Source organism: Martes martes (genome assembly GCF_963455335.1).
Source record: "Martes martes genome assembly, chromosome: 15".
Classification (NCBI taxonomy): domain Eukaryota; kingdom Metazoa; phylum Chordata; class Mammalia; order Carnivora; family Mustelidae; genus Martes; species Martes martes.
Window position 1 is genome coordinate 25,336,534 of NC_137903.1, and position 25,086 is coordinate 25,361,619.

Below are 25,086 nucleotides of genomic sequence, written 5' to 3' on the forward strand. Positions count from 1 at the left end.
TTTGTGGTGTTGTAGGAGGGAACAAAAGTACATCTGTGTGCTCATCCTCATTAACTGCCCTAACTCTCCTCGCTTTTGAGGAATGTTTTCCTACTCTAACCTAAGTTCTCTCTTGATACCACTCAAATCTTTATTCTCTTCCGTTTGTCCTTAGATATTTGAATAAAATGTGTGTTTTTACATGTAGCTGATTGGGATTTAGGAAAAGTTCACTGACTTTTGCGTATTTAAGATTTTAAGTAGCAGGAAACAAAGGATGACTTTCCTCAGCAAAGCAAAAATAGAGATGAGACATACACATATTCAAATTTCTAAATCATGTATGTATAAGTTTCCTTATGGTAGCATTGTTTGTAGTAGCAAAAGACTGCAAAAAAACTACAGGCTCACCAGTAGGGGACTTTTTTTTTTTTTTTTTCATTTTATTTATTTATTTGACAGAGAGTGAGAGCACAAGCAGGGGGAGGAGCACAGGAACAGGGGGAAGCAGCCTCCCTGCTGGGAGTCCAATGTGGGGATAGATCCCAGAGTCCTGGCAAAAGATAGATGCTTTTTTTAAAAAAAATATTTATTTATTTGACAGAGAGAGAGGGAACACAAGCAGGGGGAGTGGAAGAGGGAGAAGCAGGCGTCCTGTGGAGCAGGGAGCCTGATGCAGGGTTCGATCCCAGGACTCTGGGGTTATGACCTGAGCCAAAAGCAGATGCTTAACCAACTGAGCCACCCAGGCACTCCAGTCAGCAGAGCACCTGATAAATAAAATATACCAATACACATGGTAGTATATTATACAGCAAAAAAGAATGAGGCAGATCTTTATATTCTGGTGTGAAAGAGTCTGTAAGGGCAGAATAGTATGCTCTCAATTGAGTTTAAAGGTACATTCCTATATCTGCAACGGGGTTACCTCCTAGGAGGAGAACTAGGTGACTGGGAGACAGGAAGTAGAAGAAAGACTTAGTTTTCCCTGTATAACCTTTGTAGCTTGTGCACCTTATACTACAGTCTTATATTACTTATTTTAAAAATAAAGTACTAGTGAATAGTTTTTTAAAGAACGAGCAGGGGCATGTGGGTGGCTCAGTCAGTTGACTGACTCTTGGTCTCAGCTCAGGTCTCCATCTCAGGGTTCTGAGTTCAGGCTCCACGTAAAAAAATATACATATAAATAAATAAAAGGATGAGCTCCATGGCCTTTACTTGACATAATGCTCTCCCTGATGACTTCCAGGCAGGAGGGTCAGAGGAACAAGGAGAGAGAGAATCTCAAGCAGACTCTGTGGAGTGCGGAGCCCGACGTGGGGCTCGATCCCAGGATCCTGAGATCATGATCTGAGCCAGAGTTGGGGGCTCAACCAAGTACACCAGCCAGGCACCCCTGCAGCTGCTTCTTTGAAACAGTATCAACCATCTTGTATTAAACTTTCCATTTTGCATTTTCATTCATGTTTTACTGAGCCTTTTAGGGGTTGCATGGAGGTCTTGAGAAATGAGGAGTGGCCAGTGAAGAATGTGCGAGCAAGTTTAAAAGGGAGGGAGGACATGAGAAAGAATTTGAGGCTCCCTCCCAACCTGTAGTCTTCCACACCCACTTAACAAGCAGAGACTCACGTGAATTGGTGACCCCTTTTTATAAGATCCTAAAAGCCACTGGAAATGTAATGCCTTCACATTTTACATTGAATTAGCCCAATTATCATGACATTCCTTTGCTAAAAGCACTTGCACTCAAGGGATGAGAGGCTGGGAGACAGAAGCAAACATTTTGAAACAAGACTTACAAAATTTTAGAGCCAAAAGGGCTTGAAGATCAACTAGTCCAAGCCCTTGCTTCCTAAGTCCAAGACAAGACATCAGAGGAATTCAGGGTCAAACTCAAGTCTCTTCTTAAATTCAATTGAACTACACCATCCACCCTGTTGGAGCACAGGTGTGGCCTGGATGAGAGATGGGGTTTTTCTACAGCAAGCAAGGAAGGCACTGTGCCTGTAGAAGAGAGGAGAAAGCAGCAGGCGAGAAAGAGGTGGTTGTTCAGTTTTGCGTTTTTCGTAACTGTATCCAGGGCTCCGTGGCAGTCTGTGTCAATAAAAGCCTATATTAGCAGAAGCCAAGTGAAGATAATCAGAACTGGTCTGAAAAGCTGCAAACCTCAACTTCCCCTTACCCAGCCCAGTCTCTTGACTTCCAGAAACCAAAGAACTTCAGCTTAAAGCTCTTTAAGAACCCTTTCACATCCCCCCTTTCCACACCTGGAGAAGGAAAATCAGAAGAAGGGGACGCAATACAAACAGGAACGTTTCCCTATTTCTAGGGTATTTTCAGCAGATTCCCCAGTATCTACTGTATCCGGAAAGTGAGAACCATTTAGGGTAGTCATGGAGGTATTACTGGCCTCCGTCTTGTTTCCTTCCTTCTCTTTGCTATTGAAATCTTTTACTCTGATTTCAGTAAGACACCCCACTTCTACTGATGCCGGATTCTGCAGCCTCCTCTCTCTCGTCTCCATGCAGAGCGCGGGAACACGTTTTGAAATGAGGAGAGCTTGTGATAACAAGAACCCGTGAGGGTCCACGGGGAATCAGCCCCATCCACCATCCCCAGGTTTCCGAGCTCGGACCGCCCAGACTACACGGCCCAGACTACAAGTCCCAGGAGACCCCGCAAAGGGACGGCGCGTCCCACTGATCCTTCCCTCACTCTCCCGGAGAGTGGAGACAAAGGTTCCGCTGGCGGCGCACTGCGGGTTGGTTTGTTTTCAACGGCGGTGACGGAGGTTGGAAGCCCGGGCGACTGCAGGCGGGGGCGTCGGGAGGCGGATTCCTCCTCCCCCGGAGCGCTGGGGTGGGGAGGGGGGCGGAGAGCAGGGAAGCGGGGGCCAGCGGGCCGGGGACCGAGCCGGCCGGACAGAGGAGGCTGGAGAGATGGAGGGCGACGGGGTGCCGTGGGGGAGCGAGCCAGTCTCGGGTCCCGGCCCGGGCGGCGGCGGAATGATCCGCGAGCTGTGCCGGGGCTTCGGCCGCTACCGCCGCTACCTGGGCCGTCTGCGGCAGAACCTGCGGGAAACCCAGAAGTTCTTCCGCGACATCAAGTGCTCCCACAGCCACAGTTGTCCCTCCTCCCCCACGGGCGGCGGCGGCGGGGCCGAGCGCGGCCCTGCCGGCGACGTCGCCGAGCCCGGGCTGCAGGCGGGTAAGGAGGGCAGCGGCGGCGGAGACAGGGCTGGAGGGGCCAGCTGGAGGGCGGACCGCACCCCTGTCCCTGCAGAACAGGCCGGGAAGGGGCGGAAAGTGGGAGCGGGGCGGCGTGGCGGGGCCACCCGGCCTGGGCCGTCTGGATCGGCGAGGCCGTGGGCGGGCATCCCTCGGGGCGGGGGTGGGCGAGGGGCGCGCGGGGGCCGCTCGGAGCTCCAGGAGCGGGCTGCGGGGCGCCGAGCCAGCGGGCCCTGCGCAGGGGCCGGGGTCCCCCGGAGAACGGGGAGGGTCGCTCCGAGTGGGAGGTCGGCCGCGGTGGTCGGAGACCCGCCTAGGGATGGAGGAGTGGGCAGGCAGAGGAAGAGCAGCAGGCGGGGAGCCCCGGGAGCCCGAGGAGGCCAGGAACTGGCGTGGATTGTGTGTGTTGTGCGCGCGTGTGTGATTATGTGCAATGCTTTTGCACCAATCGCGTGGCAAGTCTGTGAAGAAGTAGGACTGTACTCTAAACGGGGCTGGATCGCTGAAACAAGTAGCTGTCTGAGGGGTGCCAGCGGTTGCTCGTGCTTCTGGTGAAGAAGTTAGAGAGGGAAGGGATCGGGTTTGTTGGCGGTGGTGGTGCTGAGCGTTCTTGCCTTGATTCTCCCTGGGGTGTGCTAGAGTCCCTGAAGCACTTAAAATCCTGCAGGGGCTTTGATCTTTTCTGATTTCTCGCTTCCTCTTCAACTGTTGTTGGTGGGGAACCGGAGGATTTGTTAAGTATTGCGTCTAATTAGGAAATAGATTGGAAGGGAGAAGGGACTGGCGTCCCATGTGGGCAAGTACCCTGGGGCCAACATAGCAAATAAGTCAGGGGGTTTAATTTAGTGATTCTCAAACTTAAATGTGCACTGAAACCAAATTAGCATTAAAAATGTCTCGTGCTTTACCCCACAGATAGCGTAGGTCTTCTGGGTGGATCCTGAGGATCTAAACATGGAATGCCACTGGGGGTTCTGTTGCAAATGGTCTACAAACACACTTTGGGAAGCACACATTTATTTTATTTTTTAAAGATTTTATTTATTTGACAGAGAGAGAGACAGCAAGAGCAGGAACACAAGCAGGGGCAGTGGGAGAAGGAGAAGCAGGCTTCCCGCCAGACAGGGAGCCCGATGCGGGGCTCGATCCCAGGACCCCGGGATCATGACCTGAGCGGAAGGCAGACACCGAACGATTGAGCCACCCAGGTGCCCCGAAGCACACATTTAGATGCCACACACTTGAACAGGAGGCTCAGAACAGAGTGAATTGTTGAAGTCTTCAGAGTTCGTGTGTGTTGGATCCTGCATTCCCAAAGTTGCCTGTTTGGTATCTTAAATTTGTCTGAGACTCCAGAAATGGTGATCAAAGTAAGATAGCAAGATTCTGATACGATCTTAAACAATACTGTTCCATTTAGTTGGCCTGGATGTAATAAGCATGGGAGGAACGGCATGATAGTGTTTCTGGAGGGGTGGTTTTGGCGTTCTATGCCCAGAGATTTGCTGTTCTGAAAACGGACCTGTAGAGGCTGTCAGAGACCTGGCAAGAAGGGCTGATGTCTTCAGAGATGATCCTCAGAATTTGTACTTTCACCTCTCCCCCCAGCTGTGCTTTCCAGCAGCTTCCCTGCTCACAAGTTTTTCTTATAGCTTACCTAAAAGAGTCCTCTATTGCTGTTACTTTAAAACAACTATTTATTTTAGAATCACTACTGAAAAAAAAATCAAAGAGATGGAGGTTTTCAAGGCACTTTGACGTGCTCTTATTTTAATTCTTTAAAAGGCAAGTTAAAGACAAATGTACCCTTTGTATCTTGCCTCATTGGCTTTTCTAGTTGACTGCATCATGAACTAATCTTTGCGTATTGTATTCAACTAATTCTCTTCACCCTCTGGAGTCTGTCCATCTGAAATAAAAACCAGGGTAGCGTGCCGATGACTGGACTGGGAACAATTTGATTTTGTTCCATAAAATGCTTCCATTTCTTTCAATATGGACAGTTTTGTCTTTGGAGGTGAAAATGAGCTGATATCAGGGAAAATTAGTGAGGTGGCACTTACTATATATATTTTGGGAATGCCATTTTTCCCGCTGTTTAGGTCACTGTGTTGGAAAGTAGAAACCGCTCCTTAGAAGACAGCTAGCTCTTGTTTTCTCCTTTTACAGGCTATCTTTGCAAGGTCAAGTTCACTCAGAGGCTTTCTCAACTTTCTTTTGCGAATGTTGGTTTCTGAATAGGAACTTGGAATATTAAGAGCAGAAACACTCAAAAAAACTTTTTAAATTCTCTTTATCTATTTTACCCAACCCCTACCCACCTCCTCTCTGGCAACCACCGGTTCTGTTTTGTCTCTTTTTTTTTTCTTTGCCCATTTCTTTTTCCTTTTTTTTTTTTTTTTAAAGATTTTTATTTATTTATTTGACGGAGAAAGAAACAGTGAGAGAGGGAACACAAGCAGGAGGAGTGGGAGAGGGAGAAATAGGCTTCCTGCTGAACAGGGAGCCTGATGCAGGGCTCAGTCCCAGGACCCCCGGGATCATGACCTGAGCTAAAGGCAGGCGCTTAAGGACTGAGCCACCCAGAAGCCCCTCTTTGCCCTTTTCGTTTGTTTTTTCAATTCCACATATGAGTGAAAGGAACAGTCAATTCCTAACCTAACAAATCTCTGGAAGGTTTTTTTTCCTTTTTTTTTTTTAAAGATTTTATTTATTTATTTAGAGAGAGAGAGTGGGAGGGAGCTTGCACAAGTGGGGGTATGGTTGAGGGACAAGCAGACTTCCCGCTGAGCAGGGAGCCCACCCTGGGACTCCATCCCAGGACCCTGAGATTATGACCTGAGCCGAAGGCAGACCCATAGCTGACTGAGCCACCCAGGCGCCCCTTCTAGAAGGCTTTAATCATCATTGCAGAGTGGAAGTGTGCTTCTGAGTTGGATGTAGTATAGTATTTGAGCAACTGAAGATCATTGGTTAACTCCATATTTTTATTATAGCACTTTTAACCACGGAGGAGATGGGAAGGACCCCAAAATAATACTTTCTCCTTAATTTTGACAGTTTTGTATTCTTCGGAGGCAGTTTCGAGAGTATATAATGTACATGATGTTTTAGGAGCTAAAAAGTACCTTTGCCCGGCCGGTGCAAAGCAGACTGAATTACAAGTAAAAATTCCATTCCTCCTCTGCTGCCCAGATTGTTGGCCTTCTTTTCACCAAACTCCAGGGAATGAGAGCCCCTTTATCTGTTATTTTCCTCTGTCAGAGGTTTCAGAAGTGATGAGATAAAGGTTTTGAGAACTTCTTTGAAAAAAGTCAGAATGGAGTGTTACAAAGTAGCAGAGGGAAAAGTATTTTTCTTGTTTTGTGATCCAACAGATTTCTTAGCAGTTGTAGCGTATCATAAACATAGGAAGATGTTGGAATGACTCAAATGTGTCTAGTTGGAGTGCTGTCCTCTGCGCTGCATTCCTCAGTCCTGTTTCCACTCCTTCATAACTGGATGACCTTGGGCACAGCGCAGCTGTGCTGTGCCAGTTTCCTCGTCTGGCCCCGGGGATTCTAACACTAGTGCTTGCCCTTAGGGTTGTTGGGAGTTAATATATGGTACTGTGCGTGTTTAGCCATAGTGCCTGTTACTGTGCTGTGTAGGTATTATAGGTAGGTCATACTATTCCATAGTTATTCAGTAAACATTTAAGTATCTGGTATAGGGGACAAAAAGAGTCAAATAAAGACATTGACTGTGGCCTTAGGCTGGTGGGAATCAGTCTTTCCCATCTATATTTTTCTCTTAAGAAAGGAAAAAGAGGGCACCTGAGTGGCTCAGTTGGTTAAGCGACTGCCTTCAGCCCAGGTCATGATCCCAGAGTCTCAGGATTGAGTCCCGCATCGGGCTCGCTGCTCAGCGGGGACTCTGTTTCTCCCTCTGACCCTCCTCCCTCTCGTGCTCTCTCTCTCTCTCTCAAATAAATAAATAAAATCTTAAAAAAAAAAAGAATTATAATTATCATCATTACAGTGCACCTGTTATTTGTTTCTGTTGGAGGGATGAAAAGGAGGAGGAAGACCTGAAGTTGGTCCTCCAGAAAGGGACAGTCTGATGTCAGTCATATACTCAGGCAGCACCTATGGCAGAAAAATGGCAGAGAGCTAAGATATGGCTAGATTATAGGCATTTTATGGGACTTACAATTCTTAGGTTTCTATAGCTTTTTGCCTTTGGTTAGCAAACAGCTTAGTTTGTCCAACATTCTTTGCCTTCTTTTTCACTCCTAGTATGAACTGGTTGCCAGAATTTAAAAGAAGAGGGAGAGCAGTAGTACACTTATTTGAAATAGACATTTTTCTTTGACTCTTTAGACGGAAATCAGTATGGTAATTAAGTGGCAGAGACATTGGGGGAGAGACAGAAAATTGGGGAGAGAGGTGCTTGTTTAAAGCCTGGTTTCATGGAGCTGCCTTCTTCCTGTGGCTGGGTGGTGGGACGTCAGGTTGTGGGGTGAAACAGCCAGAGACTGCGATAGGTGTGCTTTCTAGAAAGTAGTTCGCCCTGATCAGATTTGACTCTTCGGTGTAACCTCTGCAGGGATGGTGCTGTAATTGTGGTTCTTAAGTCTGACTTTCATGACCCCAAGCGGGTTGGAAACTTTCGCTTTCTCTCTCACTTTTCTTCCTGTATGGAAGCGACTTGATAGTGGTTGAAAAGCACACACAAGCATTGGAATCAGACTGGGTTTCCTTGTAGTTCAGCCTCTTATTCACTGTGTGCCTTGGGCAAGTTGCTCAACCTCGTTGAGTCTTGGCTCCTTCCTATGTGAAATGGTAGTGGTATGAAATGCTGTATATCGGATGATTCCATCTGTGTGAAATGCCCAGAATAGGCAAATCATAAAGATAGAAGGTCTGTTAGTGATTGCCAGCGAATGAGGAGAGAGGAAAATGCGGAGTGACTGCTAATGGTGTGGGATTTCATTTTGGAGAATGAAAATGTTCCAGAACTAGGTTGTGGTGATGGGTGCACAGCTTTGTGAATATGCTAAAAAAGACTGAATTATACACTTTAAGAGGGTGAATTGTATCTAAATACATACATACATAAAAAGGGAGTGCTAATGTCTATATCCCAAAGTTGTTGTGACATTTAGAGATGATCTACTTTAAAGCACTTAGTGCAGGCATATACTTAGTGCTAAATGGAAGCGGCTGTTTGAGTGTGTGTGTGTATATGTAGTTGGTGAGCACTGGAATAGGAGGCTGGAGCATGGTGGGTTGGGGGAAGAAAAAGAGGAGCAGAAGGACAGAAGGATGGAATGTGGGACCGAGCAGTTTTGAGCTGGAGGCAGATTCAGTCCCGCGTCTCTGAACTCCCCAGTCCAGTTCTGCTTCTGTCATTCCCTCCTTGTTCTTTTCTGACCTGGCCATGAGAATATAAAATGCACCCTGGCAATGGAGAGATTTTGTTACAAATGAGTCAGAGCCCAGCTATGGAGCCGTAATTGACTTCAGTGGGAGACTCTCTGATTGGATTGAGTCTAACATGACCCTGCCTACTCCAGCTTCTTATTCCCCTTTCTAGTCCCTGACATTAAGGGCACCCGGCCCCTCTTTGCTGATTTTGCTACCTCCTGTTCCCTGGGAGGAAGCCCCTCCTTATCCCCCTAAAGCGATGGCTCTTTGTACCTTTACCTTCACAGCCTCTCCCTTCCTAATCTTGCCCTCCTGGGATGATCTGTTTCCCATGGCACAGCGCAGCCCACTGTGAAAAGGCATAGGTAATCCTGCCCACCTTCAAAAGAAAAGACGTAATTACCTTTAAGATTTGCTGTGTGTGTAGTTTAGTCTGAAATGTCGTCACTGATTTCAGTATGTTTAGTTCTTCAGCCTTGGAAGTGGTTTTTAAGGAAAACATGGATTTAAACAAAAATCCATTCTGGTTTTTAAATTTGGTTTTGCTCTGTCCACCTTGCCAGCACCTCCTTTTATTTCTCTATTCTTCTGTTCTCCGTCTCACTTCCTGCAGTACATGTACTTCTCAAAAACAGTCTTTTGAAAATAAAACCTCAAGAAATACGTTGTCGAAGGGAAATGTGCATTTCACCTTGTACCTTTTGCTCAATTCCTATAGGTTCTGGACATACAGAACATGCTTTCGTATGTATGTTGTTCTGTTGTTTGCATGGTTGCTGTGGATATATTTGTTTATCCCACTTACTAGCTTGTGGATCCCTAAGGGTAAAGACCATGTTTTATTCCTCTCTGTGTCCCCCGTAATGCCTGCCGTAGCGTTTTATACATAGTGGGCAAAGAAACGCCTGTCACATCATTTCCATGACTGGTAGGTATTGGAATGATGCTTTTTCCCACCTCAGAAGGACATTTCCTCCCCATTAAAGATAGGGGTGTTTGTGTTTCTGCCCACATTTTACTAGCTGGACCCCTAAAACAGAACAATGGTGCATTTGAGAGATGACTGAATCGACCGGGCTGCATTCTGTGCTGATACCCAAATGATTTTCATGCCCCAGGGAATGAGTTGCATGTGATCCCAGTCTGCCAGAGCATCACCGTGACAAGGGAAGTAAATCCTTAATATTTCTTCACTCAACAGGTCCTTATTAATGTCCGATTCAGTGTGGGCACAGGACGCGCAATGGGGAACTGCTGTCCCACCAGCTCTGACGTTATTCCAAGATGATGTTATGGAAAGAGGGATTCTTGTTTTGTTACGTTCCCTCTAGAGGATTTTCTACAAATTGGTTACCTACTTAACCAAGGACTGTCTTTGAGGGATGGGATAAGGCATATGGGAAGTGGTAAGGTTAAATGACACTGCCAGAAAGAGGAGTTGAGATGCTTTACTAACTTTCTAACAGGAGTTCAAGAAAATCAACCCCAATCTGTCTTTGATGGAGTAATTGTGATTGTCTTGTTTGTGTGGCTCAAAACCAGAATGCACTCACAAAGATTACTGTTAGAGAGGCTTTCATCCTGCTATCTTTTTTCTCCGAGCTTGCTCAGAGGGAGGCCAGCGTGAAGAATATGAGGTGTGCGGGTACGTGTGGTTTTCTCCCTAACAGTGTTCAGACCTCAGGTGAGTTTTCTCCTTGCTTCTTGGAGGAAAGTAGTTCACCTCTAGGGAACGAAGGGTTCTGCTTCCTGCACGGTGCAGCGAGTCTGGTGGCGGTACTCATAGCAAAGGCGTAGAGGGCGGGTCCACGTGGGAGATGCGGTTTTCCTTCTTGACTCTCGAAGGTCTGCCTGGAGTTCCCCGTACGATTGCCAGGCTAACTCGAGGCCACCTTGTGCTTGAAGATGGATTCAGTTCGGGGCGCCGGGGTGGCTCGTTGGGTTAAGCCTCTGCCTTCGGTTCAGGTCATGATCTCAGGGTCCTGGGATTGAGCCCCACATCAGGCTCTCTGCCTACTTGTGATCTCTCTCTCTGTCAAGTAAATAAATAAAATCTTGAAAGAAAAAAAAAGAAAAGAAAAGAAAATGGATTCAGTTCTTTGCCAAACGAGGATCCTGGAATCTGACACCTTAATGGAGAACAGAGGTAGCCTTGGTGGGGATACGTGCCCCTTGCTTGGAGCTGTCAGCCAGCCTCTCTGAGAAAGTCCCCTTAGACAGGATACTCCTCCAAAGTCCAAACCAAATACTCCGAAGGGAAGTTGGTCAGACATGGGGACTCCTCATGTCACCTGTGGGCCCCCGGTTGAAGTACCCGTCGCGTGCGGTGCCTTTTTCTGCCTTCTTCAGTGTGGCAGGCAGTGTGAATGGTTCGGACACACTCCCCAGCCTTGCGCCATGCGGCGGTGGGAACCTTTTGACCACAACTCTCTTTGGAGTTGGGCTTTGTAATGTGCTTCCGTTCCCTGGGGTGGTGTTCTCTGGGCAGGAAGATGGGAAGCAGGACTGGAGGATTGTTTTGCTTTTCACTTGTCTAATGAATAATGCCTCAAAACTATGGCGAAGAATGATGCTAGGTTATGTACTCATAAAAGCCTTTGATTTAAAAAAAAAAAAAACACAAATCTCACACTTTTTTAAAAAAATGCTTTTATCCCTTGTCTTTATTCAGATGTTTTAAAAAAAAAAGTCCAAAGTCCAACTTTAGCTTCATCAGATTAAGAACTTTAGTGCCTATTTATGCTGGACATGTTTTATAGCTTAGTGTTTCTTACCCTTTCCACTCGATGTAATGGGGGCGGAAATTACATTTCCCAGGATTTTTTTTTTTTTAATCGAGCCAAACTTTCCAGAGCAAAGACGAAGGCCCTGTCATAAATGCAGCTAGATTCAAGACTAATTTGAATAAAAGCTCGTTCTTTATTTAAATTAGAGGGACAGTGTCTGAGCCCATATGGAGTATATTTTTTTAAGAATATTGTGTATAACATACTATAGCCTTAACTTTTTAAAGATTTATTTATTTGAGAGAGAGAGAGAGAATCCTAAGCAGACTCCCTGTTGAATACAGAGTCTGAACGGGGCTCCATCCCAGGACCCTGAGCTCATGACCTGAGCAGAAACTGAGTTGAGCCACCCAGATGCATCCCCCCCCACCTTTTTTTAAAGATTTATTTATTTTAGAGAGAGAGAATGCACCAGGTGGAGGGGGAGAGGGAGAGAGAGAATCTCAAGCTTACTCCCCGCCGAGCGTGAAGCCTGTGGAGGGCTCGATCCCACATCACTGAGATCATGACCTAAGCCAAAACCAAGACCCAGACACTTAACCGGCTGAGTCACCCAGGTGCCCCGAGCCTTAACTTTTACTATTCTGGAGATAGGTAGGTACAAGGGGAAATATAGGGGAGAACAGAGCCAGTAGGAGAAAAGTCGTTCTTACTCTTCAGGCTCCCACTGGGGGAGCCTGTTTCAGTTTCTTCTGAGTGATTGGCCTGTTCTGTAGCCTCTTCCTCCACGGAGAGAAATGGAGTTCTGCTGCCCCAGCTTGGAAACGTGCTTTGTAACTGAGGCATACAAGTAGTTACGTGATAAGAAGAGGTGGAGATGTGTCCCTCCTGCTGCATAATCAGAAGGGACTTCTGCAAGCGGTGCTGGGTCATGCGGCTTCTGGTGGCTTCTGGTGGCTTCTTGTTCAGTGCACTGGGTGGTTGTAGGGAACTTTCAGCAGCTCTGGTCCCGTGGCACGTTCATCTGTACTGCTTAGCCTTGAGGATTTGGGTTCTAGATCTGACTCTGAGCTGCTTACCTAGATTAGCACCTCGAACTCCCCAGACTCTGAGCGGCCCACAGGTCACCATGACAGGAAGATGGGGGAGAGGAGGTGATGTGCAGGGCGAAGGTAGGGACAGTGAGGAAACGGTTCCTATTTCAGTCCTGTTATGATCGTATTTGATGGGTTTTTTCCCTGGGGGGTTTATGTCAAGTACAATTCTCTCTCCATCTCCTTTCCTGTGAGATCCAGAACTGGATACACTTTGCTAGGTATCCTTCTGGCTCATTTAAAAAAAATTACTTTGAAACCATTTCACGTTTACGTAAATGTTGCCAAACTGTACAGAGAACTTCTGTACGCACCTCAGGCAGATTCCCCAGTTGTTAACATTTTATTGCTTTTGCGTTTGCTGATGTTTGCTGGTGTCCTCCCAATCTCTCTGTCTTCCTCTATTGTATCTGCTGTTTCTCTGTAGCCTTCGAAAGCGCACTGTCGGTAGGTGGTCTTCTCTCCTCTGAACACCCCAGTGTGACATTCTCCGCAGCGAGGACCTGCGTCTCCATACCAGCATGCACCTCCCCAAGCCAGGGCCCGAGCAGTGATGCTGTGCCACCATCCGATGCACGGACCCTGCTCACGTTTTGCCAACTGTCCCCAAGAATGACTCTTTTTCTTTCTGATCCAGGATCCTGTCCAGCGACATGTGTTGCGTTGGCTGTCGTGTGTCTTCAGACTCCCTGAATGTGGAACAGGTCCTCGGCCTTTCCTTGGCATTTAGATCTTGGACAGGTTTAAAGGGTAGGCTTTATATTCTGTAGGATGACCCTCAACCTGGATCTGTTTGGTGTTTCCTCACTAGACTTGGTCCTGAGCTTTTAGCGAGACTAAGCACGGAAATGATGGAATGTGCCTCACATCAGGGGTACCCAATGCCAACCACGCCCGTCCCTGGAGATGTTAAGCTTGATCACTGGTCCTGTGGCTGCCTTCTAGGTCTCTCCACCTTAAAGTCACCATTTTTTCCCTTTGCAATCAATTAGTCTTGAGTGGGAGGTGTTCTAAGATTTCCCTGAGAATCCCATTCCTGAAAACACCGCCTTCTGCTAGACCTCAGCACCCATTGACAGCTCCCACCTGGCTCGGTGGGGTTTCCCTGTCCATCATCCTTCCGGATTTCTTAGCTGGTATTCCCGTTGGTATTCCTTTTTCGCTTAGCCCTTTATTCAGTTTTTTTGATGGATTTCTTTTAATGGATTATAATCTCATACTATTATGGAAGAACATGTTTATGCCTGATTGTCCCTGATTTGATCACTGAGCCCCACTGTGAGCTGGTTGCTGTGTCCTTTTGACCCCTCCCCATCATGGAGTCATTCTTAAGGGTTACGGGGTGTGAGAGGCTACCTCCCAAGTGACAGACGCTAAGCCCTCTGGGAACCTTGGGGTTGGCTTCCTCGGAGGAACTGCTTCTACCTCTGCCTCCCATAACCTGCGCTGCCCGCTGCCTTTCTGGTCCCCCTGCAGCGTGACCAGCCTCAGCAGCAGTTTTGCCCAAAACAGAACTTGTCAGCAGGCGGCTGAGTGTGGGCTCTTCATTCCAGGGCTCCCACGTTGTGTAAGCTTCCGGGGTGCAGGGCGGGGGTGGCCGTCTCCCTCTTCCACGTACCAGGACCGTCTACTTCTGAAAAACACGTAGACCTTACCGTGGCCTCCCGGTGGGATAACCTACTGACATTTCTGCCAGCTTGACTTCTCAGCTTCCAACAAACGCTTTGGCTCCTTGAGAACATTTCAACGTCTAATCTCCCAAAACCATTCTGTTCCACCACATGTACTTGTACAACTTGGTCCTGAGGATTCTGAAAGCCAGACTACCTGGGCGTATGTTTTCCTTAAATTCTCCTGGGCTCCTAATGTTTCCGCTGTAATTCGGAATCCTTTAAGTTGAGCTGATGCTCAGAGCTGGTTTGGGAATGATAAATCAGCGTTTCGTGGCAGAATTCTTTCTCTCAGCTCCTGAACTTGTCCTTTTCTCCACTCTTGGCACGTACAGTTCATAGGAAATAACGATGTCTCACAGCTTATTTGTAGAAATGCGTATTTGTGTCACTGATTACTTGAGCAAATTATTAAATCCTCCCATAAAATCCTGTGCATGTCACTCGCTTTCAGAGAGGACTACAAGTTCACTGTTAAAAGCGAGGTGAACAAATTGGACCCAGTGGAGGGAAGTCCTCGGGTGCCAGGAACAAGGCTTGCGGCAGTAACTTTTGGGACCTGAGTTGACTCTGAAGTCCTGCCAACCAAGTGAGTTGTAATGGTAGGAGAAGCCACGGCAGAGTCCCATTCACCTCCGTTCACCTACTCCGTATCCTGCCTTCCCTGCCTTGGCCGTGGACTGCAGCTTACCCTGCCTTCACTCACCTCTCCAGTGATGGGCATGGAAAGCAGCCAAAGAACGTGCATTGACATAGATCCATTGCCCTTACTCCAAAAACAAAGTATCCTAATGGGTCACTAGAGACATAAAAAGGTCATTAGCATTTCTTCCCTCCAGTTCTTCCTTTTTATAATAGTCTTAACCTCAAAAGCAAAGGTTGATAAGAGGAGCTGATAAGAGGAGCATGAAAAGTTTCTCTGAAAATTGATTTTTATTTTTTTAAAGATTTATTTATTGGGTGCCTGGCTCAGTCAGTTAAGCATCTGCCTTCCTCTCAGGTCATGATGCGGGAGTCCCAGGATTGAGCACATCGGGCTCCATGTGTAGCAGGGAGTCTGCTTCTCCCTCTGATACTCCTTCTGCTCATTCTTTTTCTCTCTCTCTCAAAATGGATAAATAAAATCTTTAAAAAAAATAAAGATTTATCTATTTATTATTTTAGAGAGAGCATGCACGCGGAGGGGGAGAGAATCTGGAGCAGACCCTGTGCTGAGCGCAGTGCCCGACATGGGGCTCAACCCCACGACCCTGAGATCATGGCCTGAGCCAAAATCAAGAGTTGGATGTTCAACCAATTGAGCCACCCAGGTGCCCTCCTCCTTTTCTTTTAGAAAAGTACTCTGGAGATCTTAGAATAACAACTTTCTTTAAAAATGTGCACCAGCTACTGGTGCTACTGTGTTTTTTCTCCCAGGCTTTATTTATTCCTCATGATTTTGAGAGTTTTTTTTTTTTTAAGATTTTATTTATTTATTTGACAGACAGAGATCACAAGGCAGAGAGGCAGGTAGTGGGGGGCGGTTGGTGGCGGGGAATCAGGCTTCTTGCTGAGCAGAGAGCCCGATGTGGGGCTCTATCCCAGGACTCTGAGATCATGGCCTGAACCCAAGGCCAAGGCTTTAACCCACTGAGCCATGCAGGCCCCCCAATTTTGAGAGTTTTTGACAGAGTTTTCATAGAGACTCTGTCAGTCTACTTTACATTGGATTCCTGGGGCATGGAGCCCACCTGAGGATTCTTTCTCTCCCCCTCTCTCTGCTTGAGCTCTCTCTCTCTCAAATAAATACATACATCTTAAAAAAATAATAAAAATAAATTGGGGTCCTGCAATCAACAAATCGTGTTTGGCTCCAAATTGGGGAAAATGTGGTGTGGGTACTGGGGAGGAAACATTTCTCCTCTGTCCTTCTGGAGTCCCCAGCCAGGCCTAAGAATTAAACTGATGTAAACAGATACACAGGAGAGAAGCATACACATTTTATTACGTTTACACGCACATGGAAATGTACATGGAAACATCCCTATAGGAGATGAAGACCCAAAGAAGCAGACCTGAACATTTAATGTACTGAATTGGATGGGCAAAGAGAAGTAAGTTATGAAAATGTGACAAGACAAAGGGGCTTGGGGTAAGGCAGTTAGTGGTGGAAAAGTGACTAGGAAGATAAGGGTTCGTTTCACAAGCCTTACTTGTACTGATTTCTCTTGGCCTCAACTCCAAGTCTCTGATGATAAGAGTGTTGCTTTACTTCTGGTATAGGGACTTCACCATCCAGATGGGGGTTTTTATCTCTTGCTTTCAGGAAGAAAAAGGGGAGGACGTGAGAATGCCTGTCTTACACTGCTGTGTGTCCAGTCCCTTGAGCTCAAAATACCCCTTGGGATGGCATATTCTTCGGCTCTTCATGGGCCCTGTTTACCCCTAGGCATTGAGCTGGGCCCCTGAGACCTCGGCCCAGCTCCTGCACTGTGCTGGGCTCCGTCTCTCATCTGTTTAGATAAATGGAGAAACATGGCTCTGTTATGTTTTGTTTTTCAAGCTGCTGGTTCCTCATCTGTAAATGGGGATAATAATAGTCCTCGTCGGGTAGAATTGTGAGCATTAAATGAGATGAAGCAAATTAAGGGATGTACTTAGAACGAGCTAAGTAAATACAACTGTGGGGAGGAAAATAAATTTTCATCTGCCCTTCCAGTTTCTATCACCCCTGTGATAAAAAGACACATGAACAGGAGAAAAACAAACAAGTTTAATAACGTGTATCCCTTCTATATGCATGTTTTTCCTCCAGGAAAAACCCTCCAGAAAGGCCCACGCCACCACCTTAAACATCATCTATCTCCAGCTAAAGACAGAGATGTTGGGGGTGGGGAGTCAGTTATGGGAGGTTACCAGGAGGACTGCTGTGCAGGGGTAAATGGTCTGCATTAAGATAAGGGTTTCTAGTGCGCCTGGGCGGCTCAGTGGGTTAAGCCTCTGCCTTTAGCTCAGGTCATGATCTCATGGTCCTGGGATTGAGCCCCGCATCCGGCTCTCTATTCAGCAGGGAGCCTGCCCACCCGCCATGTCCCCCCCCCCCCATGCCGCCTACCTCTCTGCCTACTTGTGATCTCTGTCTGTCAAATAAATAAAATCTTAAAAAAAAAAAAGACAAGGGTTTCTAGAGATTTAGACTCCTCTTTCTCTTCCTGGTACAGAGAGGGAGACACCCTTGCAAATGGGGATTTCCCTTGTACCGCTCTAAATGTAAATGTTTCCTATGAAAGGGTAACTTGTGCTCAGTTTTCAGAGTTTCACCTGCATCTGCTGTTTATTTAAAAATAACCAGCTTAAAATAGCAAGCCAAAGAGGCATATTTTGGGGTGTATTTTGCTCCCGCTTGTGATGGAAAACAAACAAAATGGGTTGCTACTATAGATGCTTTCCTCCTCCCTCTTCTAGTTGAAAACCTTTGTTTAGAATCAAGATGATCTGTATTTAAGAAGCATCAAAAAATATATAAATAAAAATAAGAGCCTTGGCTTGCGCTTAAGACAATGTGAGTTGAATTTGCCTGTGACTGGTGTTGGCGGGGTTAATGGGCTCCCACTGAGACGCCCTGCCGGTCCCTTCTGGCTGCCCCAGATGCAGATGCTGTTAGATTAATTACGAAAGAAAACTCGATTAACTCGGAAGTCCTTAAACTGTCAGTGAGGCAGCTGCTCCAGCTCTGAAGCAGGTTTTCTTCCTCCCTCCTACTGTCAGGCCACAGTTTGGAATCTCTTCCTTTAGAGAGCTGCTGAAACTGCACTCTCTGTAGGTCCTCCGAGCCCCTGGCTAGTTCAGTCAGCTTTTTGATCTGCTGTTAAAATAGTCCAGGGAAAGCTTGCAGATTAAATTCACAGATAATTTAAGATTGAAAACAACCAGCCCAACCACTCATCCCCCTCAGTGGTGTGTCTTGCACCAGTTAAAACCTGATGGCGTCTTGGAATTTTAGAACTGGAAAGATGTAAACGATGATGTCATGCCCTTCCCTGAGTTCACAGATGAGAAATCCAAGGCTGAGAAAACGCAAGTGAATTGCCAAAGTCACAGAACTAGTGAGGAGTGGAGCCTGGGAGTCACAATCTCTGCCCCCCTCCCTGCTTTTCCTCTTGCTTGCTGCACTCCTCCCTCCCCGAACCCTTTGCCCGGGAGAGGCAAGGATGGAAGCCATCGAGCACGGACTTTGTTCCTGTTCCATCCATGCCCTTGTTCGAATCTGGTAGACCTATGTCGGAAATCAGTGGAAAGCTAAAGAACGGTGGCAGAAGTGAAAGGCTTGAATAGTGACATATTGAAAAACAGATGGCGATGCCCATACTGAGGATTTTCTTCAGTCCAGTCGTTGCCCAGAGAACCTGAGTAGAGTGCACTCCTGTCCCGTTGCACTGGTCTGTGGTGGTTTGAACCTAGCTGGTGTATTTGCAGTGGCTGTTTTTGTCACTACAGAGATGGAGGGGAGGGTGATCATTTGGGTCAGATGATTAATGGGGTGTGTCTGCTGTGGCTTTGGCTGAGGCAGCATGTTTTACTGGCTTTCCTAGAGTTGATGCTTAGTCTCAGAGGTTTTGTGATCTCGCCCTCTGGTCCTGAAAAGTGATGAGTTGGTTTTAGTTCTCAGTTATCCACTCTCCACGCTCACTTAGGTTTCATTTTTTCGTATGTGTCAACTTTTGCTGTAGGAGTTATGAAGGTCATCAGCATGGGCTTACACCTCGATGTCCCTCTGAGCTTCCAAGCAGCACTGGGAAAAGAGGAAACGATAGAAAGTATGGCTAAAAGCTATTCTAGCTGGCGAATCTGTCCCCACACCTCAGGCTGGCATTGTTGTAGTTAAATTCTTCGAGGTGTGGGGGAGGTCCTGTTCTGTTGTCCGTGTCCACTCTCTGCATTGAGATGAAGGTTTTTAGGGACGGTGGTTTTGCCCCTAGACTTCTCTGAGAACTCAGTGAAACTACTTACAGCTTTCCGTAGATAATTTTCTACAGTAAATGGTTCTTACACAGAGCAAACCAGTGCGTAACCTGAGTACTTGCTAAGTGTCAGTCACTGTGTTAGGTGTCCAGGGTACAGAGAAATCTGATGGTCCTTCCTGCTTTCGACATTATAAACAGATGACCAGATTAGACTGTGATAAGTGTTGTTGAGTTGTGAACCAGATATGAAGGGACTAAGGACTAGCCCGTTGCTACTTGCTCAGTCGACATACAAGCAATTGGCGTTGTCCCCTCGCTTTTGTTTATTTTAAAGATTTTATTTTGAAGTAACCTCAACTCACAACCCCAAGATCAAGAATTGCCTGGTTTACCGACTGAGCCAGCCAGGCACTCCTCTCTACTTGGTTTTAGATTGTGGATCAAAGATTGGACCAGTGGTCTGGTGTGTTACGCTTGGGCTTGGTAAATGCCTTGCACAAAGTTAGGCGCTCTGTTACGACGACTACTTGCTTTTTCAGAGGAGCCCATCTCTTTCCCAGAAGACTCGATTTCCTTGTCTCGGTGTCCCGATGTGCACATGCAGGCCAGGTGTTGGACTCACAGACACACATGAAAGGAAGGGCTTTAATGAAAAGCATGGAGAGGAATTTGGGCAAAAGCAAAACCTTCTTGAAAACTTTTGGTGGCGCCATTTGTGGAAGGGAAGGGGGTTACAGAATAGATCCAGGCTGAAGCAGAAGAGCCCCTTAAATCAGACCCCCTCCCGTGAACGAAATAAAAAGCTTAGGAGTGGCTTAACAGCTCACAGTGACGCGACTGAAGGGGAGTACTTTTCAGTTGGTGCCACACAGCCTTTCAGTAAAGATGTATTTGGCCCAGAGATCAGCCTTCTTCCAGCCTAAGAACCGCTGTGGCTGTGCCTTTCTGAGCAAACTCAGGGGTTGCCTGAGTCACAGACGGGGGCGGGTGGGGAATGATTGTGTTCCGACCGAGAGGTGCAGGTCAGTGAATTACCCAGACAGAGGTTTCTCCTCCTTTAGGGAGCTTTTTGTTCTCTCTTGAATGCCCCTGCTGTGTTTGTGGAAGCTCGCCATTTACATGAGTGTGGTTGTCCTGAGTGGATGTTTATGAGACAGATCACATTCCTCCTAGATGCACCCGATTGTCTCCTGACAGGGAACTCTTCCCTTTGTCTTACTCAACGCCTTGTCCTCCGTAAACGGAAGCAATGGCCCTTGGTCAGGAGTTGCTGATCTTCACCGAGCGCCCGAAGTTATAGGAGAACAGACGCGGCCGCTGGGATGCTGTCAGCAGCCATCAGAGAGACGAACTGGAAAAGATTCTAGAACTAAACAGACTTGAATAACAATTTATTTTGATGTACGTGTGTGTAAAGATCAGCTCTTTCCCACACACAAAGATTAGCTCACATATTTAGTTATAAAAGATGTCATAAATTAGGAAAGTAACAGCTAACATGGCACATGGTAGAGACATTTACAAGGGCCACCTGTGTGCAAGTATTAGGTTTTCTGTCACGAAGGTCTTCACTTTGACATGTTCAGGTACAGTGTCCCCTTGGATTCACCTCCTAGTTTGTGTAGTCTTCTCTGGCTTTGCCAGTTTAAGGATCTCAAGACCGAGGCCGAGTCCTGGTGTATTCCTTGGGCTGGCCCTGCACCGCATGAAAAAGGAGTGGGGAGGGAGCAGGTCCCTGCTGCCTTTCTAGGTATAGACATCTGCTCTGGGGACAAGCCAGGGACGGGACTCCTGTTCGATATTTGAGGAACCTTTTCCAACAGAGATGTTTTCCTGGTCTCTTGTCCAGCCAGGAGCTTCCTAGAAATTGCTTCTGTAGGACCCTGCCATCCTGACTGGGTCTCTGTCCGCCCGTCCTCACTGTCTCTCTGTACTGCTTTCTCCTTCCCTGCCCTCCCCTTCCCTGACCAGGCCAGCTGAGCTGCATCGCCTTCCCACCTAAGGAAGAGAAGTACCTCCAGCAGGTTGTGGACTGCCTTCCCTGCATCTTGATCCTCGGCCAGGACTGCAATGTCAAGTGCCAGCTGCTGAACCTGCTGTTGGGGGTGCACGTGCTTCCCACCGCCAGGCCGGCCAGGGAGGAGAACTGTAAGCTTCGGCGTCTCCGCTTCACCTATGGGACTCAGACGCGGGTTGGCCTGGCGCTCCCTGGCCAGTACGAGCTGGTGCACACGCTGGTTGCTCATCAGGGCAACTGGGAGACCATCCCTGAGGAGGACCTGGAGGTCCAAGAGGACGGCGAGGACGCCGCCCCTGTTTTAGCCGAACTGGAGGTCACGATGCACCACGCGCTCTTGCAGGTACCGGTCTCAACAGCTGCACACGGACATACCCGCTTTTCCTGTATTTGAGCTTTCTCACAGAGCGGTTTGGCAATGCTCTGGGCCCTGAGCATTAGCTGATAGAGCATATCACCCAGGAAAGTGACAGACAGGCCCCTCGCACCCGTCCTTGCGTCTGCACCCCAGGCAGGACCCTGGGCAGTTTGCTTATCTCCCTGCCCCCTGTGCTCCTTGCATCTCCGAGGGCTTTTGCAGAGTAATTATGATCAAGCCCAGAAATCTTGCTAGAATTGCCTCCAGCCATCCCTTTCTAAAAGGAATGATAAGATGATGGATTGATTATTAATGCTCTTATTCGAGTTGAGCCGGAGTAAAGACTTTGTGAGTTTTTCCTTAGACCTAGCCATTGTTATTATGGGGGACAGTTCCTGTCTCCTACTTTCTAAGGAACTAGAGAACTTGGGGACAGGTCAGGTTCAGTGTGAGGAGATACGGAGATCCAGTCATCTTGAAAGATATCTTCTTGGCTTCCCCCTTGAAATCTACTCCCACTTCCAAGAGATCCTTTCAACTATCCGGTATTCAGATCTCCACAGAGGAAGGACTCAGCTCTTGTGCTAGGCCTCCTGTCCTGCTCTATAGCTGGGACCAGGCTATGTGATGAGACCGAGTGGGGATCAGCAAAGAATGTGACTGTGTCAGGGGTCAGGAGTGGATAAGAGGAAAAGAGTGCACACCTGCTCAGAACAGAGAGTCCCGTCACCTTGATTAGCTGTGCCAGGAAGGAAGGGCTGGCTTAGCAGCACTAAGAAGTTTTGTTTCTTCTTTCTTATAAGCTCTGCACCTACCCTGTTCTAAAAGGCCCGATCTCCCAGTCAGTGAATGAGTCCTTTGGTTGTGGCTATGGCCTTTGACACTTCAGAACTAGAAGCTGTCATCTCATTTCCTTCCAGAGACCAGATTTCTTTTATCTTGATAAATGCTAGAGGGGCTATGTACACAAGCCAGCATTTTCTCTGAGTGGAGTTTCAGCAGTGGCTTCCCTGTGTTTTCCGACTGGGCTTACACTCCTTAGGTCCAGGATGCCGAGGGCGTTCTTGCGTAATGTTGGCTGCGGCTCTGACAGTAATCCTTGTTCATTAACTGAGGCTGCTGGGTTGACCTGTGAACTTCACAGTTCGTCAGTATTTGAGCCACGCATAATCTCTCTGTGATATACTGGCCTGATCTGGTTCGTTCAGGTTCTAGTGCTTCAGTGGCTTTCAGACTTTTCTAGAATTTCATTCACTGGGGTCACCTTGCTGGCTCAGTTGGTAGAGCATGCTACTCTCGATCTTGGGGTTGTGACTTTGAGCCCCACATTGGGTATAGAGATTACTTAAGAAATCACATTTTGAGGGCGCCTTCTCAGTGGGTTAAAGCCTCTGCCTTCGGCTCAGGTCATGATCCCAGGGTCCTGGGATCGAGCCCCACATGGGGCTCTCTCTGCTCAGCAGGGAGTCTGCTTCCTCCTCTCTCTCTCTCTCTGCCTGCCTCTCTGCCTGCTTGTGATCTCTGTCTGTCAAATAAATAAATAAATAAAATCTTAAAAAAAAAAACATTTTGTATCAGGACCTAATACATATATATACACATATACATTTAAAAAAAAATATTTATTTGAGAGAGAGAGAAAGAGAGAACATGAGCAGGGGGAGGGACAGAGGGAGAAACAGGCTCCCCACTGGGCAGAGAGCCAGATGTGGGACTCCATCTCAGGACCCTGGGATCATGACCTTAGCCGAAGGCAGATGCCCAACCGACCGAGCCACCCAGGTGCCCCTATACACATAGAAATAACATTTCATGAAACAATACTTTTACTTTTTGTAAAACACACTCTTATCTTCTCTTTTCTATTTGATTTCACCTTTTAAAACTGATGGTAGCAACTCACAAAATTGATGCTGTGAGCTGCTGCATTCTGACCTGCAGCTTAAAAAACACAGTTAAATGGGGTGCCTGGGTGGCTCAGCCATTAAGCATCTGCCTTCGGCTCAGGTCATGATCCTGGGGTCCTGGGATCAAGCCCCACATCGGGCTCCCTGCTCAACGGGAAGGCTGCTTCTCCGTCTCTCACTCCCCCCACTTGTGTTCCCTGTCTCACGGTGTCTCTCTCTGTCAAATAAATAAATGAAATCCTTAAAAACAAAACAAACAAAAAACCACTATTAAGTAGGTCTGATGGCTCTCGGTCAGGTGGCAGTTCTTCCTGTTCTTGTCTTTTAAAAGCAATCGTGGACTGTGAACAGAGCCATGGCCAGGAGAGGCACGTGACTGGATTGATTTCTCTGGGTCCCTTCATTTTATTGGCTTTAATTTTTAATGCTCATTTACTTTAGTTCCATGAATTGAGGCAGTTTGAGCAAGTGCCAGGCAGGAGAGTGAGAGCCGTCCCCCGGGCACACATCTGAGTGGGGAGAGCCCCCCCCCCCCCCCGCCCCCGGCTGCTCCTGACGTGCGCTAAGCACGCTGCTGAGGGAACAGTTGAGGCGGCTTCTTGGTTGGGAAGTTAAGGTACCAAATCAGCTTTCCCCTGCACAGCTGAAGTATGTTTTCTTTCTTTCTTTCTTTTTATTTAAGATTTTTTATTTATTTATTTGACAGACTGATCACAAGTAGGCAGAGAGGCAGGTAAAGAGAGGAAGGGAAGCGGCTCCCTGCTGAGCAGAGAGCCCGATGCGGGACTTGATCCCAGGACCCCGGGATCATGACCTGAGCCGAAGGCAGAGGCTTAACCCACTGAGCCACCCAGGTGCCCCTGTGTTTTCTTTCTTGAGGAATATTCTCTTGTCTTGAGGAATTCTCTAGCCTCTTGAGTTCTGTTTCATGTGGTTGGCGAGGCTTCCTTAGCCAGTGTTCCTCCGGATCCGCTTTATTCTCCAGTGGTTTTGATGTAGAAATAGCGGCCGACCCCAGTGGTTCTAAGGTGGGAACCCCTTGATGCCGTGCCTTGGGGAGGCCTTCAGAGCCTTTGTGGAGCTCGGGCCCCCTCGGCCTGCACAGTCAGGCCCCTGTCTTGATCCATGGGCCTCAGTGCACGGAGCTCAGGGCGGGGGGGGGGGGGGGCAGGGGGCGGGGAGGGGGGCGCTTCCCAGCTACTGTGAAGATTTGTGTGCCGGTGAGAAAGATCTTTTTGTTTACTCCCATTGTATTTAAGATCAAGGAGTTAACTCTGAACAACCCTTCCATTTGGCTTGCAAAGGGGGTGTGAAGAAAGGAAAACTTGGCTCAAGGTAACCAAGACTGAATTAGGGGAAATGAGATGTTCATTTTCAGCTGTCAGATTATCAAAGCAGAGTTTCTGCCCTCTTATACAATGGTCATTCTTCTAATATGGCGCTTTAAAGTCCTCATAAATTAGCCAATTTCAGTGTGTTCCAGAATAGACTGACACACGGGGACCCACAGGGCTTAGTACTCCCAGCTTTTGAGCTCCGGGTCCCCCGAGATTCTCAGTTCATAATTCATCAGCAGAGGAACACCGTCAAGCCGTTCATTTCCGTAGCCTCCTTTAGTGTTAAAAGCAGAGTCATTTTCCCACTGACAGCACGTTGCAGCGCTGACGGTGCTCCCTAGGTCAGTCTCCACGCACTCGTGCTTCCCTTCTCCACCGTCACCCCAGCCGGCCGGCAAACTGCCACCTCTTCTTACA

General features: G+C 47.5%; 1 protein-coding gene across 1 annotated transcript in view; it reads left to right on the plus strand.

Annotated features, from left to right (window-relative positions):
• Positions 1-2,921: 2,921 nt before the first annotated feature.
• Positions 2,922-25,086, plus strand: part of DSTYK (dual serine/threonine and tyrosine protein kinase) — a gene marked incomplete at its 5' end in the record, with an annotated part of 48,741 nt that continues 26,576 nt past the window's right edge. The window contains 2 exons of the mRNA XM_080825278.1: positions 2,922-3,189; positions 21,022-21,410. Coding sequence (XP_080681404.1) covers positions 2,922-3,189; positions 21,022-21,410 — 657 coding nt within the window. The remainder of the gene's footprint in view (positions 3,190-21,021; positions 21,411-25,086) is intronic.